Source organism: Typopeltis vanoorti, chromosome 23, assembly GCF_054136105.1.
Source record: "Typopeltis vanoorti isolate ZY-2024b chromosome 23, IOZ_Tvanoo_1.0, whole genome shotgun sequence".
Taxonomy (NCBI): domain Eukaryota; kingdom Metazoa; phylum Arthropoda; class Arachnida; order Uropygi; family Thelyphonidae; genus Typopeltis; species Typopeltis vanoorti.
Genome location: NC_143571.1, coordinates 51,683,933 through 51,704,362, shown reverse-complemented (window position 1 = coordinate 51,704,362; position 20,430 = coordinate 51,683,933). Strand labels below are relative to the sequence as shown.

General features: G+C 35.8%; 1 protein-coding gene across 1 annotated transcript in view; it reads right to left on the bottom strand.

Annotated features, from left to right (window-relative positions):
- Vps60 (vacuolar protein sorting 60) overlaps positions 1 to 20,430 on the bottom strand; it is a 156,531-nt gene that overhangs the window by 103,267 nt on the left and 32,834 nt on the right. The window contains exon 4 of the mRNA XM_090413210.1: positions 14,230 to 14,323. Within this exon, the coding sequence (XP_090269336.1) occupies positions 14,230 to 14,323 (94 nt within the window). The remainder of the gene's footprint in view (positions 1 to 14,229; positions 14,324 to 20,430) is intronic.

The following is a 20,430-nucleotide window of genomic DNA, read 5'->3' as shown; positions in this document are numbered from 1 at the left end:
AGTACAGCAGAAGGGATGCAGACAACAGTTCATGTGAGGCCACCTGATGTAAAATAGAAGCCAACAGGATGAAAGACAGTATGGTGCAAAAAAAAAAAAGTACCAAACTTTGTTTATTCCATAACATATATCATTATAGGTATTCAAGTCCTGTTTTTTTTTTTTTTTTATAGGTCAGGGTGCATAAGGGAGAATGTAATGGCATGCATTGACAAATTAGCAAAGAGTGCAGGTCAAGTAATTATTATGGGAGGATATAGATTGGAAAGAGGAATGGTCACAGGGATGAAAGAAAATGCAATTTATACAACAAGAAATAATTACCTGAGGTAATTATTTCTTAAAGATCAAATCTGTATAACTGAGAGGAGATCTCCAAATAGCCTTTAAAGGAATGCAGAGAACCGATCAGGATTTCTGACCTAATTTCCAATCCTCACCTTCTTGTGGAGCACCCTGTTGGGTATCTACCAAGATACTGAACAGACGAGGATGGGCTGGCAATTTAGGATTTAGCCAACCAAATAGTATTCTTATTGGCTTAAACCAAAATACAAAATGATGGTACAACATGACAAAATTTCATGATGGCTGGGGCATTACCTGGTAAAACAAGGCTCCTGTTATTTTTGCCAGGGAACCAGGGCAAACAGCAAAAAGCCAGCTACTGGAATAAATCTGAAAACATACCCCAAATCAACATCACCGGAGTTAAAGATCGGTACTATCAACATAAGAAGCTTGAATGGCAAAGAAATGGAGCTAGCTGAAGAATTAGATAACTACCAGATCAACATAATAGAGGTGACTGAAACAAAAAAAAACAACAAAAACTGGTGAGATCTTTCTGAGCAATAAATACAAAATGTTATATTCAGGCAATGACAATCAAGGAAAAGGAGTAGCCATAGTATTCAATACTAAATACGAGGCTAATCTTCTTGAATGGCAGGTAGACTCAAGTAGAGTGATGTGGGCAAATATCAGAATGGGGAACTGGACAATGAGACTTATTTGTGCCTATGGTCCCACAGAAGGTTCTACTAAGGTAGAAGTGGAGGAATTTTTTAGGCTTTAGAAAAAGCAACTGACACAATGAAAAAGGAAAAGTTGTTCCTTGTTGGGGATCTGGGGATCTAAATAGCAGAGTAGGAAATGATTGCGAGACATACAAAAATATTTTGGGAAAATTTGGAGAAAAGAACAAAGCTAATAATAATGGCAAATACTTGTGATTTCTGCTCAGGACATGGACTGGTTATTATTAACACCATGTTCCAACATAAAAATATGCACAAATTCACATGGAGAGAAGAGGCAAGGAATAAGAAAAGTCTCATTGACTATGTTATTGTTGATAGTGATGTTTTCTCCCTGGTGCAGAACACCAGAGTGTACAGAGAATTTGAAATTGGAAGTGATCATTATTTAGTCTTGAGCAGGATAAAATTGAATTTCATATTGAAAAGAAGAACATGTAAGAAAGTTCTTCTTACATGTTCTTCTTTTCAATATGAGATAAAAGTTGAGTAGCTCTCAGATGTGAACTGTAGATTAAAATACACAAGGATTATTGAAGAAAAAATGAAAGAGTTTGAGAACACAAACCAAACCTTGGAGATTCAGTGGCAAGCCTTGAAGAAAACCCTGATTGATTCAGCCAGAGAGGCATGTGGTGAGGTTGTCCACAAGGATAGAAAAATCAGAACTCTATGGTGGACACAGGAAGTTAGAGGCTGTGAAGGAAAAGAGAAAGAATACCAAAATTTCATGGCAAATAAGTCTGCTTGTGCTCTTAGAGAATACAGAGACAAATGTAAGAAAACTAAACACTGTGTCAGGCTAAACAAAAGTCAATGGGAGGACTTTGGCAAGAACATAGAAAATAAATATCAAGAAGGTGGCAAAATATTCTGGAGAATGTTGAAGAAGCTTAGAAATGGAGGAAAGAGTGCTGTAAAAGGATTTAGAGATGATAAAGGTAACATGAAAATGGAAGAAAACGATATCCTTGAAGTATAGAGTAATTACTTCGAAAAATTGCTAAATGAAACAAGCAGTGATAGCACAGTGGTAAAAAACACTCAACAGGCATACAGTCAGGAATACATATCCATACTTGAAGTACAAAAAGCTATCAAAGGCTTGAAATGTGGAAAGGCAGCAGGAGTAGATGATATTTGACCAGAGATGCTGAAGTATGGTGGTATAAAAGTCTTACAGTGGCTGCACTACATAGTTCAGAAGTCCTGGACAGAGGGACGAATTCCCGATGATTGGAGTAGAGCTCTCATAGTACCCATATATAAAAAGGAAATAAAACTGAATGTGAGAATTACAGAGGTATTTCCCTACTGAATGTTCCTGGTAAGATTTATGCAAGTATACTTGAGAAACGGTTGAGAAGAATTGTGGAAGAAAAGCTTGGTGAAGAACAAGCTGGATTTAGGCCAAATAGCAGCTGTCAGGATCACATATTCACTTTACGACAGATAGTGAAGAAATCAAGGGAATATAACAAAGATCTGTATTTAGTTTTGTAGATCTGGAAAAGGCATATGACAAGGTGCCAAGAGAGAATGCTACAGTTATATGGTGTCAATGGGGCATTATAACAAGCAATACTTAGTCTTTATTTGAGTTGTAAGTCAGCAGTTAGAATTGAAAGTGCAGGAAGATGGTTTAATGTTAAATCTGGTGTCAGATAAGGATGTACATTATCCCCTCTGTTATTCATTATCTATATGGTTCACATTATGAAGGAAAGTGGTATTAAACCTGATATCAAAATTGTAGATGTTAATCTTAGCGCTTTGCTTTATGTGGATCGGATGATGTTATACTTCTAAATAAATCTGCAAGATTCCCTGACTAAATTGAATAACTGTTGTAATAGATATGGTATGAAGGTCAGCAATAAAAAGACAAAGACAATAAAAATAGGCAGAATCGTTGAAAATGTCAACTGCATTGTGAATGGAGAACCTGTGGAACAAGTAAAACATTTCAGCTACTGAAGAACAATTTTTAGTGAAGATGGTAAATTAAACATGGAAATAGACAACAGAATCAATAAAGCTGGTATGGTAGGAAGTCAATTGAATAAATTCATATGGAATAAGAGCGAAATTAGTCGGAACACTAAATTAGCTGTATACAAGACAGTGTTCAAACCAGTTTTAACTTATGGATCTGAGAGCTTGGTCAGAAGTAAAACACTTGACCAAAGACTAGAGACTGCAGATATGAGTCCTGAGAAAGATCAGAGACATGAACAGATGGCATCAATGGCAATATCATATTAAAAACAAGGATATTAGGAAAGAACTTGACATTATGAGCATCCAGGAATACATTAGCAGAGCTAATCTCAGGTGGTATGGTCACCTGAACAGAATGGGCAAGGAAAGATTAGCAAAAGTGTTTTCTGCCAGGTTGGCAGGAAAACAACCCAGAGGAAGACCAAGAGATAGGTGGATTGATACGGTAGAAAGTGGAACTGTACTGCAGGAAACTGATAAGGCAAAGGATTTGGAGGTGACAGTAGACGAGAGAGTTGAAGTTTGAAGAACAGTTTACAAAAGTGGCCAAAGCAGATTATGCAGTTGTGAAAGAACACACACTGACAAATAGGGATAAGGAAGTTATTATTTCTCTTTACTATGTTTTAATAAGGCCACATTCAGGACTATTATATGCAATTCAGGTCATCTGCCAAGTAACCAAGATTGTGGTAGATCTAAGCCGATAAACATTCAGTTTGTGGGCTTCAAAAACTAGCTGACAGGTAATAAAAAAAAATGAGAGAAGATATGATAGAAGCATATAAATTATTAAAAATAGAGGACTGACACTGAAGATTTTTTTTCAAGGTCACCTCTGAAAACTATATAATAGAAAGGTTAGCAAGGGTATTAGGACTAGATTTTGCATGGAGGGTGGTGAATGGGTTGGCAAAGGTGGTTGTCAGTGTTTTGTCAATGTTTGAGTTCAATGAGAGATATAATAGGTATTGTGTGAATAATGGTTAGAGCAGGTCTCCCACAATGAGTCTTTCACTAAATAAAGATGCCCAAGAAATAACTATTGTTATTTCTTAGGCATGGACAAAATGATACATGGTTTATTAAAGAAAAAAGAATACAGAAAGAAAATTACTTATAAAATTAGCTGGATATATGCTCAATAAAACCATAAAAAAAAGAAACTGTTACAATCCTTTTCCCTTAATATAAAACTACGTAACTTAATACACAGACAACCTAAAATGAATACGAGTTGGATATATGTTATTGTTGCACAGAACCTCCATCGAGTCAAGACTCATTGTGTGAGACCCAAATTATTAATATAATATCTATTGTACCTCTCCTTGAAACCATTAACAGACAAAACACAACTGACACTGGCAACTCATTCCATTCATTCACTATTCTCCAAGCGAAAAATCTAGTCCTCACACCCTTGTTAACCACACTCTTACCCAACTTCCAGTGATGACCTCTTGTTCTGCTCCCTCTAGCCAAGTGCTGAACCATTTCCCCTGTATCAACCTATAAAATCTTTTAAGAAATTCAAATGTTTCTATCGCATCCCCACTGTTTCACCTATCAGCCAACTTTTGTAATCCACAAACCCTCAATCTATCCTCATAACAAGCATTCCACGGATCGTTCATCATCTTGATCATTCACCTCTGGATCCTCTCCACCACTTGCTCATCCCAAAGAAACCCAGGTGATCAGACCTGAGCACAGTAATCCAGATGTGATAATATCAAAGCTTTACAAAGAGAAAGGATAATTCCCTTATCTCTACTTGTTTGTGTATTCTTCAATAACTAAGTAATCCTGTGAACTACCCTGGCTACTTTAGTGATATGCCCTCTGAACTTCAACTATCTATTACTACTATCCTCAAATACCTGCCTTCATCAAATTCCTGGAGTTCAATTCCCTCAATGTGGGACACAGCTTGTAATCAAATTATCCTAAAATGCATAACTTTACACTTTTTCCACATTAAATTCACATCCATTATGTTTTGCCCATACTTACGGCCTACTGAAATGATCTCCAAGCTCTCTACATCACCTTAATTAATTTGTTATCCTTCCCAACTTTGCATCATCATCAACAAATAACCGAATAGCTCCCTTCAATATTTCCTATATCGTTTATGAACAAATAGCAGTGGTCCAAGCCGAGGAGCTCTGCAGTACACCACTAGTCACCTGCCTTCTCATAGATTCTGCACCATTTGGTATCTGTCCATCAGCTACCCTTTTATCCATATCATCAGTTTCATATCCATCCCCATTTGTTGCAGTTTGCATAATAGAGTTCCATGTGGTATCCTGTCAAATGCTTTTGCAAAATCCAATAGTATCATCATGTAGCCATTCCCTTTATTCAAATCAGCTGTCACTATTATAAAGTTAACAGATTAATAAAACATGACAGACCTTTCATGAAGCCATGCTGCTCCTCATAGAGTTTCATATTCTTACCACCCATTTCTGAATTTTCTATTTGTCCAACTATTCCATCCTGAGATACTGATTGGTCTATAATTTGCTGCCACAGACAGATTTTCCTACATGCAAAAGAAATATTTTGTCCCCCACCTCACTTTTCCACTCTCTTGGGACTTTGCCAGCACTGAGACTTAAACACCCCCCCCCCCAGTCAAAAGTATAGCCAATTGCCCTGCACATTCTCTTAAAATGTCTGCTGATATCCTATACAATCCCACAGCCGTATTTGTATTCAGATTCTGCAATATTCTAAGTTTCCAATTCATCAATCTCTGTTCTCACATCAGTCCCTTTGTTATAAAATATCTTCACTTGGATGATATACCCTTGCAAAATGATCACTCAAGTAGCTCAACAATTTTGTCTACTTCTGCTACCTCCCTACCATCTGCACTCATTAAAGTTATCCTTCCATAATCATTCTTCCTCCTACTTGCCACATAATGAAAATATTCTTGAGATTTCCTTTCGCCTGCTCACATCTTTTTTTTTGGGGGGGGGGGGGGGCTCTCTTACTTAACGATAATACTCAACCATCTAACTCCCACCCAATTTACTCTTCCTGACCTTGGGCATACAGTGTGATATGCTTCTTCCAGATACCCTTGACTACCCTCCCATGTACTGTGAGCATCCTTTCCTTGCAGATCTTTATGCCATGGTAGCACTTTAAGCTGCCTTCTAAATGTATCATAATCACCTGGCTTATAGTTACATATATACTTCTCCTTAAGTGGAATTTTTACATGTTTTGCTACCTCCCAAGTCAAAGCCACATAATCGTTTTTCCCAAATGGAAGCCAATTTCCCCATCTTAGTTATAGGCAGGTCTTCTGATCCTATAACAAGATCCAACACTCTTGTACCATTAGCCCTCCATCACATTCTGTTTCAAGTAATTATCTTTCAGTAAGTATATAAATTCCATTTCCTTCCTGCCATGTGATCTTTCCTCCTCCTAATCTAATTTATGTCTCTGAAGTCCCCCATATAATTACTTCACTTGCAGAGATTGTACTAATATGCTGATGCATGTTTTCCACATCATCCTTGGCAACCCTGGCCTATAGCAGCAATCAATTTTGTAGTTTGTCCTATTGGCCTATCCTACCATACTGACTAAAAAGGCTGCCATCTGCCCAACTGACTCCTACTCTTGTTGGCTGCAATTCATCTGCTATCATCAGCAGTACTCCACTCTGTCTTGTCTACTCTATCCTCCCTGAAAATATTAAATTCATCACATTCTTTCCATGTGTAACTACATCATCTGCTGTTAGCTGTCTGACTAATGCCTATAACTTTTAGCAAGGTTGCACTAACCAATGCCAAAAACTCCTCCCTCTTATTCCTTAGCATCCCCCCCCTTAGGCCCCCACCACCACCTTTACATCCATAACTGATCTTCCTATTTGATATTGTTGCCTGAGAGACTAGATTCTGCAGTTTTTTTCATTCATGCACACATTCATTCACTTCATGAGTGCCTTCACACACTTGTCTGTATCTGCTCTAATTTCTTCAGTTTTCCTGACTTTGCGCTCCCACACTCTCAGTGAAAAAAGTCCTCTCTATACACCTAATTCTGCATCCATTTAAGTGCAGTCCATTGGCATTGTGCAAATCTTTCAATCCATCAAACTCAGGCCATAGGTCCAAAAACTCTACATCATCATTCCTTCTGCACAACCTGCATATTAATTCATTAGTTATCATCATCCTATTTCTCAACCCCCTCAGTAGTTGTGATAGAGCGGCAGAAGATTCACAAACTACACCTTCTCGCCCATCTTTTTTCGCTTCTTCCAATAAGTCTTTCACATCCTCCCTTGCACAATACTTCTCACCTCTCAGGTTTTTGGTTGCTGGTCAGAGGTTGGTTGCAAAACAATCAATTCTTTTGCCTTCCCTTTCTGCATTCTAAAAGCATCACTAATATTATTAATTTCTGCACTAGGGAAACAAGTGCTTTCATGCAGTACTCCCCTTATATAATCACCCATAAAATATTACCTGTTTTAGCTCTCTCTCGCCTTTATTCTTACAATTTTCCTTTTGACTTTAGACCTCTTACTTTTTTCTGTACTCAGTTCAACTGATCTCTTCCTGTTTCTGCAGCCTTTCAATCTCATGTTTTGTCCTGTGAATAACTACATGCTCATGCTCACCATGTCTTTATTCAGGTCTCCTACATTCTCCTGAACTTCTGCCACTACACTTTCAGTGGTAATACTGATATTACATTTTCCAGTCCACTATCAATACTCCCTACTCTACTATTACGTAATTTTCACTCTCAGCATTCATTCTCAAAACATTTATTACACTCGATCACCAGTTTCCCTCTCCTTCCACAAATCTTTCATTCTTTTGCAACAAATACATCCATAAATTTTACACTGGACAAAATCAAGCAAATTTAGCTCGACCAACAAAGGCATCCTGCCTGCCATTGTTCAGCTGTGCATAGGTGCCATACCAACAATTCGTTTTAGGAAATATACACCTTTTACTTGCAACAAAACAACTCAGTCTATCTCTCACACATAGAAAACAAATAAATAACTTCAGTATTATTAACAAAAATCTGAAAAAATTACTTATCTTTCCACAGTGTTACAAATCAACGATGTTCACCAAATATCTTAGAACCGCTATCCATAAATATAAAATAAATTGGGGAAGTTTAAAGACTGGAACAGGCCATATAGTCTAAATTCATGTTAGGAAGATCTGTTTTCACTGTTTTGTTTCTTCATTACACATACAAATTCTGATGCATGCTTTTCTACAGATGTCTGCTAGCATTCATCATAAAAATTATGGAAACAACTCCCAAATTAGAGCAGAACTTCAGTTTAATATAAACCAAAATAATCACTCGATGTTTCGACCTTCACATTAAGGTCATCATCTGAAGCATATACATGTTAAACTGTGAATGAAATAATTTTGTATGTTTTTATTCTTCATTCACATTTAATATAATCTACCATATCCTAAGCAAGACTTGTTATATATTATTTGTTAGTCTTTTGCTTAAGATTTATCATTCATGTATTTTCCTTGAATTTTATCAGTTATTATTTAATTATATAAGTTTATATATATGTTATGTTAATGAAAGGACTCTGTAGAAAATACCATTTATTTTATTGCTATATATTCCTTCAGTAATATTATAAGATATTCTATGTATGTAACTTTTATGTGGCTTATGTGAACTGTAATATATGTTTTATTTATTATAATTGTAAATGAAAGTGAAGGAAAAATTAAGTAACTGTAATATTTTTTATTATTATTTTCCATTAGTGAGTGTAATGGTATAATCTTATGTAATGCTTATGTTTACGTTTTGTTTTGATCGTTGCCATGGAGACAGAAATAAAATAGAACGCGCGAGCTTAGGGCGTGAGCAGCGGTAATTGGAAGTAAGGAATTAATATGAGTTGTACTAGGGAACAAGTTTAAGCGGGAAGAAGGAAGGCATATGAACGGAAGGTGAAAGTAAACAAGAAGACTGAAGGGCAGCACATTCAGGGGCAGGAGCATTCAGAGCACTACGGGGAGACGAGGAGAAAACTTATAGGAAGCTGAGAGTAAAGTCAGCGGTGACAGTAATAGGAATTTAGTGTCGTAATAGGATTAACAAAAGACTGGAAGATTAATAGGAAATTCAGAACAATTTCACTAAGTTCTAGAATTACTACATATTCCTATATCGCTTTGAAGGAGGATTGTGCAAAGCTCAATTTGTTATACAGTAGTAAACATGGAACAATTATTCTTGTAGCAAGTCTGTCAAGATTTGTGTAGTGCGATAAATAATAATTCAGTTATCTCTGTGAAGAATTCTTTTGAATAGTGTTCCATTGGAGTAATAAGTGAATATAATTTTGAAATGTGCTCACATTGAATCTGATGTGCTAAGGATTAATCCCGGTAAGAGCAGTCCTATTTTATTTTATTTCAGTATGAAGATTTAATTGATAGCTCCGTCTCAAATATCCTAACATTTACTGTGGCATTTTGCTGAGTTTAGCCGAAGTTAGAAGCTTGAAAATAATTCCCCTTGAAGTTATAACTGCTGCCATTAATAATCTAATAAGTGCTTGCTGACTAAGTGTAAAATTATAGGGTGCAACTGAGTGATACCAGTAAATTTAATTACTAAGAAATTCTGAAGTTATGAACTGTACGAACAATTTTTATTATTAGGAGAACTATGAATTTAGTATCTGAAGATTTGATGTTTGATTCTATGTGAATGTGAAGAACTAAGTTATTTGTATTATCTTATTTTCGGAGTTAAAATTTATGTACTTGTCATATAACCTTGTATTAAATGTTTTGTTTTATTGATTTCAATATTGTGTGTGCCTGATTCTTTTTCATTTTCACCGTTCATAAAAAGTTCGGATCTTGCGGGAGCCTTAAGTGTAATATATTAAATTCGGCCTATATGATTAATGAGACTGCTAAATTAATTGAAGATTGATTCTACTATTCTGCATAGGCTAATCTAAATATAGGGTGGCGCAGTATAAATATAAATTTCCCTATATTTTGATTAGTAATCAACCAGCAATTAATTGATTTTATTAAGAATAACTTTACATCAAGATGGCGGATTCAAAACCAGGATGTACGATCCAACATACATATATACAAAGAAACACGCTGCACTACAATTTACATGGTATGCTAAAGTTACGTTGATTTTGGTCAACTGTCAAAACTATTGATCTGACCACTGATAGGGAAAAAAAAAACTACATCAACATTACACAGACAAATGTCTGTGTAATGTTGATGTAGTTTTTTTTTCTATCTATTTGTAATCTATTTATATCTATTTGATTACAAAGTAAATTAAGCTAGAGAGCAACATGTTCACACAAAAGTTACTCATATAAGTATACATTTAATTAAATCAAAACAGTATGGATGATGGCCAATAAAAGCTGAAATAATTGCTAAGAGGCCTAAAGTCAGGGTTTGCTGGAAAACTTGGACTAAATGTTGCCATCCAAATTCTTGGGATTTTTATGCCACCATTATTGTTAAGATTAGGATATTTAATCAAAATTTCACAGGATTCTTTAAATTTCTGTTCATACCAAGCTTTTGTGTGATGTAAAGAACATGTACTTTTCCAATCAGTTTGATGTAGAGTGTTAAGATCATGATCTGATAGGCCTGCTTCACCAAAATTATTAAATTTTATGTGTCATTTGTGTTCTTTTTTATAGAGAGAGATTGCACATCCAGTTTCACCAAGATAAGGTAAATTACTGGAGCAATAGATACAATAAACTCTAGAGTTAGCCAATGGGGGGGAGGGGAATCCTTTGAGGAGTTGAATATGTTTCTTTAATTTTATAGGTTTTTTTAGCCCTGCAGAGGTCACAGCTGATCTAACAGATACAAACAAATTGTTTAATATAAATATTCTTACACATATCCAGTGTATAGCTCAGAGGTCATGACTAGCTGCACATGCGTATATTACGAGTGATATTCCACACTATTTATGCAGTCAGTTTTGGGTTTAACATGTGTTATGCAAAGGTGTGTGATATTTGAGTGGCATTAAGATTATAATGGTGTAGAATTCTATTAATTTTTTCTGATAACCCTTTAATTTATGGGATAGCTATGATTTTACTGTAATCCATATTATCTGTATTTTTTGATGAAGAACTTTATTGATAATATTTTTGCTATAGCCATTATTTATAAATGTATTGCAAATAATTTATAATTCTTGTTTAAAAGTTTGTTCATTGGAGCAAATTGTTATAACTGTTTTTGAGAGCGTTAATGACTACAAGTTTTTGCGAAGGTGATGATATGAGTTAGCATGTATATATATTGGCCAGTATGTATAGGCCAGCAGTGAAAAGGGTGAATGAATGGTTATGAGATGAGATCTATTTCCATCCTGGGAGGGTAATGGATGGCAATGCTGTAGCCAATGAAGTTTTAACTGAGGCTCGGCTATTGCTGTTACCCTCCTGCCATGATCAGAGCTTTATATAGCACAATAACACCTTATCTACACTATCCTCTACAGATAATGGGGAATATGAAAAGCATTCTTGCTTCGCCCCTTTAAGCCAGTCCTTTTAAGGACTAAGAGGCTTGCAGTAAACAGACTGCCTGAGGAAAGACATGTGACCAGTGTATCCAGGAAAGGAAGCAACTTCTGATTTTTAATTTCAATAATACATTGTATGTGCTCATGTGGCTTGTTGAGGTAGCTGAGGAAGGTGTTTAACATTTGGCAGCTGTGTGGCCAGATAACAAAACATCATCAACCAAGCCAAACTGTAGGTTTTAAAGGATCTTCTTCTTCCATTGGCTCACCCTGGAGTTTATCGTATCTATTACACCTGCAACTTACCTTACATTCGTGAAACTGGATGTACAATCCAATCTCTATTTATAAAAAAAGAACACAAATGACACATTAAATTTAACAATTTTGGTGAAGCAGTCCTCTGAGATCATGTTCTTAACACTCTACACCAAACTGATTGGAAAAGTACATGTTCTTTACATCACAGTATGAACAGAAATTTAAAGAATCCTGTGAAATTTTGATTAGCTATCCTAATCTTAACAAGAATTTGGATGGCACACATTTAGCCCACTTAGTCCTTCAAGTTTTCCAGAAAACCCTGACTTTAGGACCCTAAGCAATTATTTCAGCTTTTATTGGCCACCATCCATACTGTTTTGTTTTAATTACATGTATACTTACACCCTCTGTCCAAAAAGAAACTGAACTTTTCGAAAAATAGAAGAAACTAGCGCCGCCACCTGTTGTATCTTTCTGTGGTCGAAAGCGGCAGCCTTCATTAGTGTTCGGTCAACTGTTTATGACATTTGTTTCATTAGAAGCCGAGTTATAGTGCCAAGAGTGACAGTGTGTTTTGATGAACAGTCAGGAAATGAGTTTCAAACAGAGAGCTGTGATTGACTTTTGTATTAAACTGGTTAAAGCTTTACCGAAACGCATTAAATGCTTCAAAAAGCATACAGTGATGAATGCTTATCTTGTACTCAAGTTTACGAGTGGTTTAAGCAATTTCAAAGTGGTCATGAAATGCTTCAGGACGACGAAAAGCCAGGCCGTCCAAAAACTGGACTGAGTGAAGTTAACATGCAAAAAGTGGGTAATTTCATCAAAATCATCCATGAGATTGATTGAAGATGAACTGTGGATTCCAAAATCAACTGTGCACAACATTTTGACCAAACTTTTGGGCCTTCGTAAATTGAATTCGCGATCTGTTCTCCACAAGTTGACCAACGACCAAATAATGTATCGAATTGAAACTGCAAGGACCTCATTAAAACTGCTCGTTAAGGACTCAAACTTCCTTGAAACAATCGTTACTGGTGACAAAACATGGTGTTTTGAGTATGAGTCCAAAACAAAGTGCCAGCGTGCTGAGTGGAGACCACCAGAAGAGGGGCATCCGAAAAAAAGTCGCTTAGAGAAGTCAAAAATAAAGACAATGCTGATTTGTTTCTACGATTACAAGGGCATTATCCACAAAGAATTCATTCCACCTGGCCAAACAGTCAATGGCGAGTTTTATCTTGAAGTTTTGAAGCTTCAAAATATATATCGTGATGCAGGCAGCTGGTCATGCACGATAATGCACCATCTCATCGTTCGAACATTGTGAGACAGTTTTTGAGCAAAAACCAAGTTGTGTGTTGGATCACTTGCCGTATCTATCCACCTGATTTAGCACCCTGTGACTTCTTTCTCTTCCCCTGACTTCATTTGCCGATGAAAGGAAAGTGATACGACACCATTGAAAACGTTCAAGCGGCAGTAACCACGACTCTCAACAGTATCCCAAAAACCAATATAAAAAATTCATTTAACGAATTAATTGACCGTGCTAAACGCTGTATCGAAGCTGAGGGAGAGTATATCGAATGAAATAAATGATTTGAATAATTATAATTGGCCTGTGTTTTATTTTCTATCAAAAGTTTGGTTTCTTTTTGGAAAGAGGATGTATATGAGTAACTTTTTGTGTGGACATGTTGCTCTCTAGCTTAATTTACTTTGTAACCAAATAGATAATAATAATAACAGGACTCTAGCTTTAATGCAGTAAGGTTTTTTGTTTCACCAGAGATCAGGTCAATAGTTTTAATGGTTGACCAAATCAATGTAACTTGAGCATACCATGCAGAATTCTATATTCTTTTGAATATGTGTCTAATAAACAAGTGAAATCTATAGTTTAGACACTGATTTCTACTCTTATGAGTGCTTATATGACAATGAGCCATCAACTCTCATTCACAGTTCAATTCCTGAATCAACAACTTTGCTTCCTCTTCAATCTTTGAACACCTTTCCATCATGTTATTTCTGAAAAATGACAAGCTACATTCAATCTAATATTAAAAAAACTTATATTTATAAACCTTCAGTCCATCATGGCACTAGAGTCAATAACATGTTTATTAGATTATCAATAATTTTTTTTTAACTTTTAAAATGGTACTCAATGCCTGCCAGAAGAAAATGGTTCCTGGTTTTAGCATAGCACAGGAATGAAAATGACAAGCAAGCAGAACTTGTTTCCTGCATTATTATATAAGATCACAGCTTACTCTAAATATATAAACTAGAGTAATACCAAACAGCAACTTACTGTCGTCTTTGTGTCCTTCAGGGTTTGGGTTGCAAAGTTTGCCTGCTCCATATTGAAAGACTGCTGCATTAAATTTTCCCTCTGTGTTTCATACCTACCAACATTGAGAAAATATTAATACTTGTAAAAACAGCTGATTAAATAAATTTCCATTTATGATAATAACCATAAGGCACATCTGATCCCATTGCATGTTTCTTGTATATGAGAACTCATGGCCTATTATAGCAGAGAAATCTTGCTTTTTATAAATTTAATTTTGGTAACGATAGTAGTTAATTATTCTTTCTTGGGGATAAAAAGATAGAGAGAATCCAAAAATGAGCAATGATGTTATATGTTTGCATAACATATATTATGTGTGTTACAATGAACATAATAACACACTTCCTATGAGGATATTGAAGGTGTATGGGTTTGGAAAGTTTGGCTGACAGGCAGAAAAGAGGGAACATGACAAAAACATAAGTTACTAAAGGGATTTTATATGATTGACACAGAAAAAATTTTTAGAATACATGACGAGTAGGGAGAGAATAAGGGGTCACCCCTAGAGATCCTGTAAAAGTGTATCTAGTAAAGGGAGAGAGAACTAGATTTTTTTTGCTTGGGGAGTGGTGAGTGAGTGGAATGGGTTGCTATGAGTAGTCAAGAGTGTTTTGTCATTAAATGAGTTTAAGAAGAGTATGATAAGTATTATGCAAATAAAGGTGTTAGCCTCTCACGATGAGTTTTGGACTCCATGGAGATGCCCACATTATAATAACCTTCACTTCGAAAGTCCTTATTAAATATTTCTCATCAAGATGAGATTAAAGTCTAAATCTTTCCAAATATAGAGTGCCATAACTATTAACTAGTGACAGAGGTGCTAAAATGCCTCAATGATAAAAAAACATTTTCTCACATATGGTTTCATTTTCATTTTCACACTATAATATATGAGAAGCATAATAAGAAGTTATCAATTTGTGAAAAGTGGACCTTGAACAAAAAACAAACCAACAAGTTCAGGACTATCTAGAGGAAAATGGAAAGATCATTACTCGGTATTACTATTCTTGATAAAAAGTAAAATACCTGTGTCCCAGCTCAGGCTACAGTGAGAGACATTATAACAGCCATTAAAAGATCGAAACAGCAATGGACAGGTCATATTGCAAGAAGTAACACTCTAAAATGGACAAAGTTGATATCTGAATGGTATCCCAGAGATGGAAAGAGAGAAGAGCTGCAGGATGACCAAAGCAACAGTTATAGGATGAGATTAAAGAGATGGCTGTGTTGGATCTTGAATGAAAAGATTTCCTTAAAGAAATATTTTATTCAAGATTCAACAAGTTTGGCTTAACAAGAACGAAAATGCTTGGTTCATAGGTAAAGATACTAATTGTTTAAAGAATCATATGCTAGTATAATTATTGTAATATTACTTAAAGGTAAACAATGTCATTTGTTCGTAAGAAATTATAATGAAAGAAGTATTCTTTATAAGATATATGTTAGGGCATAGTAACAGAAGTTCAAAGTCAACTAACGAAAACTTCAGATGAATTGTGTAGCCTACAGCAAATTGTTTATGTGCGGAACGGCACGCACTCAATGTTTTCCAGGAAGACGACGAAGTACGCGCACAGAGTTCTCCAGGAAGACGCCAATAGAATATACGACATGTGCACAAAAAGAGGGTGCCGAGAGTAGAAGGTATAAAAGGGGGTTGCCCCCCCCCCCTTTTTTTTTTTTTTGACGGCTTCTTCTTTCTTGAGGTCTTGAGTCTGCTTTGGATTTTCTTATGGAGTCGGAGAGAGTTTGAGTTCGGGATCTTATCAATAGGGTGTAGATATTCACTGCCATCAGTTCGCGATGTCGTATGGAAGGAATCGATGAGGAGAGAATTGGTAGCCTCCTGAGTACGCTTGAAGGAACTGGGTGCTATATACGTCCACGTAGGTCGATCCAAGCCATGCTATTTCTAGTCGATGATGGGAAGGAAAGACAGAACAATGAAGTCCAAGTCTAGTCTATGAGTCAATCATCTAGGAGAAAATTAAACATTGTTTCGTAGGATGAAGTAAGAAAATTTAACTGACTGAATGAGTTTCCAGAAATATGGTCATGTAAAACCTTTTATAATTCTTTTGTTAAGAAAGAAAGGAATATTGTGATATAGAAGAAAAGAGATATTATGTTTTAGAAGTCTATACTTGTAGGAAGAAGGACTATAGTGAATATTAGATAGCATTGTCTTAAATCTAGAGGCTATTTCTCAAGTATTTATATGAATGAATTGCAGTTTGAATTGTTGTGAGTAATGATCTATAAAGTTACCGATATGATTGTTTTGAGAGCATGTGTAGACTAGTAAGGATATTTAGAAGATGTTAACAGAAGTTAGTGCTGTGAAATTAACCTATGATTGGATATGTTGTGTGAATTACAGTTGCTATGTTTAACTTTATAACTTAGGATACCTCTATTCCAATTGAGTATATTCTTGTAAATGTGTAATCTTAGGAATTTAATAAATGTATATTGAATATCTTAACCTGTTTTGTGCCTTGAATTGAATCCAATGCACCACTAGCTAATATCTGAATCTGAGTGGGAAAGAATTATATGACAGAGACCACGACTGCAAACTAAATAATTTTTTGATTAGCTTAGTATATTTTCTGAAGGTTACTCCTTGGTTAAGAGGAATTTCTAACCTAGGGATCTGGCTGGCGCAGCTTGATCAAATAAATATTGCCAGAACCTGATTAGGAGGTGACTTCAAACCATTATTTCTGAGGATCGGACTCTATTCAGAAGTCTACCCTTTATTTAATTATTTAATATACTTAATCATTCTAAGAAACGGCCAACTGTGTGGATAGATTTTTCTGTAGATGAGAAAGTACAATGTCCTGATATTTGTGCATGTATAGACCATAGAGATATATAGTTAAAGTGATAACACTACACAGTGATAATTTAAGATAAGTGATATAAGTAGGAGAACACAATAAAGTATAAAACAAAGAATTGTAATGTCACAACATAACAGCTGGAACTCAGTGGCATAGAAAAGCTCAAGATAGGGCTGAACGAAAAACTTTGGGGAAGGCCAGCAGTGAACAGAAAATGGATGATGAAGAATAAATCAGCATCATCATCAGGAAACAATAAACCAGTAAAGATATGTGGATGCAAGCACTACATGAGTAAGAGAATCTAATGTGAAGAAACAAGAAAGTCCTAAATTGCACCACCTAGAGAGTCTGGGCATTATCATCATCATCATCATCAAATTCCTGCCATGTACCCTCAAGGGGTGTACAGGATATGACAGTACTACATGAAAAAATTACATCATTACTAACTTCCTATCTACAATTTTCCTCCAAATCAGTCTGTTACTTGTCAAGACTCCAACATTATCAGATCTTATATTTCTATCGTCTAAGGCACTTTGTACCGTATCAATCCACCTATATCTTGGTCTTCCTCTGGGTCGTTTTCCTGCCAACCTGGCAGAGAACACTTGTTTTGCTAATCTTTCCTCTCCCATTCTATTTAAGTGACCATACCATCTGAGATTAGCTCTGCTAACGCATTCCTGGATGCTGACAATGTCAAGTTCTTTCCTAATATCCTCATTTTTAATATGACATTGCCATTGATGCCATCTGTTCATGCCTCTAATCTTTCTCAGGACTCTCATATCTGCAGTCTCTAGTCTTTGGTCAAGTGTTTTACTTCTGACCCAGCTCTCAGATCCATAAGTTAAAATTGGTTTGAACACAGTCTTGTATACAGCTAATTTAGTGTTCCGACTAATTTCTTTCTTATTCCATATGAATTTATTCAATTGACTTCCCACGATACCAGCTTTGCTGATTCTGTTGTCTATTTCTATATTTAGTTTACCATCTTCAGTAAAAATTGTGCCTAAGTAGCTGAAATGTTTTACTTGTTCCACAGGTTCTCCATTCACAACACAGTTGACATTTTCAATGATTCTGCCTATTTTCATTGTCTTTGTCTTTTTATTGCTGACCTTCATACCATATCTATTACAACAGCTATTCAATTTAGTCAGAGAATCTTGCAGACTTGTAGCGGATTTATTTAGAAGTATAACATCATCCGCATAAAGCAAAGAGCTGACATTAACATCTCCAATTTTGATATCAGGTTTAATACCACATTCCTTCATAATGTGATCCATATAGATAATGAATAACAGAGGGGATAATGTACATCCTTGTCTCACACCAGATTTAACATTAAACCATCTTCCTGTACTTCCTTCAATTCTAACTGCTGACTCACAACTCAAATAAAGACTAAGTACTGCTTGATATAATGCCCCATTGACACCATATAACTGCAGCGTATTGAATAGCTTCTCTCTTGGCACCTTGTCATATGCCTTTTCCAAATCGACAAAACTTAAATACAGATCTTTGTTATATTCCCATGCTTTCTCGACTATTTGTCGTAAAGTGAAGATCTGATCCTGACAGCCTCTATTTGGCCAGAATCCAGCTTGTTCTTCACCAAGCTTTTCTTCCACAATTCTTCTCAACCGTTTCTCAAGTATACTTGCATAGATCTTGCCAGGAACACTCAGTAGGGAAATACCTCTGTAATTCTCACATTCAGTTTTATTTCCCTTTTTATATATGGGTACTATGAGAGCTCTACTCCAATCATCGGGAATTCGTCCCTCTGTCCAGGCTTTCTGAACTATGCAGTGCAGCCACTGTAAGACTCTTATACCACCATACTTCAGCATTTCTGGTCTAATATCATCTACTCCTGCTGCCTTTCCACATTTCAAGCCTTTGATGGCTTTTTCTACTTCAAGTATGGATATGTATTCCTGACTGCATGCCTGGTCAGTGTTTTTTATCACTGTGCTGTCATCACTGCTTGTTTCATTTAGCAGTTTTTCAAAGTAATTACTCCATACTTCAAGGATATCTTTTTCTCCTGTTTTCATTTCACCTTTATCATCTCTAATTCCTTTTACAGCACTCTTTCCTCCATTCCTAAGCTTCTTCAACAACCTCCAGAATATTTTGCCACCTTCTTGATATTTATTTTCTATATTCTTGCCAAAGTCCTCCCATGACTTTTGTTTAGCTAGTTTTACACACTGTTTAGCTTTCTTACATTTGTCTCTGTATTCTGTAAGAGTAAAAGCTGACTTATTTGCCAGGAACTTTTGATATGCTTTCTTCTTTTCCTTCACTGCCTCTTTAACTTCCTGTGTCCACCAGGGAGTTCTGATTTTTTTATCTTTGCACACAACCTCACCACATGCCTCTCTGGCAGAATCAATCAATGTTTCCTTCAGAGTTTGCCACTGAATCTCCAAGGTTTGATTCCTGTTCTCAAACTCTTTCATTTTCTTTTCAATAATATTTCTGTATTTTAGTCTACAGTTTACATCTGAGAGCTGCTCAACTTTTATTCGCTTTAAAACTTTCTTACATGTTATTCTTTTCAATATGAAATTCAATTTTATCCTGCTCAAGACTAAATAGTGATCACTTCCAATTTCAAATCCTCTGTACACTCTGGTGTCCTGCACCAGGGAGAAAACATCACTATCAACAATAACATAGTCAATGAGACTTTTCTTATTCCTAGCCTCTTCTCTCCATGTGAATTTGTGCACATTTTTATGTTGGAACATGGTGTTAGTAATAACCAGTCCATGTCCTGAGCAGAAATCCAACAGATATTTGCCATTATTATTAGCTTTGCTCTTTTCTCCAAATTTTCCCAAAATATTTTTGTATGTCTCACAATCATTTCCTACTCTACTATTTAGATCCCCAACAAGGACCAACTTTTCCTTTTTCATTGTGTCAGTTGCTTTTTCTAAAGCCTCAAAAAATTCCTCCACTTCTACCTTAGTAGAACCTTCTGTGGGACCATAGGCACAAATAAGTCTCATTGTCCAGTTCCCCATTCTCATATTTGCCCACATTACTCTACTTGAGACTGACTGCCATTCAAGAAGATTAGCCTCGTATTTTGTGTTGAATACTATGGCTACTCCTTCTTTTCCTTGATTGTTATTGCCTGAATATAACATTTTGTATTTATTGCTCAGAAAGATCTCACCAGTTTTGGTCTTTTTTGTTTCAGTCACCCCTATTATGTCGATCTGGTACTTATCTAATTCCTCAGCTAGCTCCATTTCTT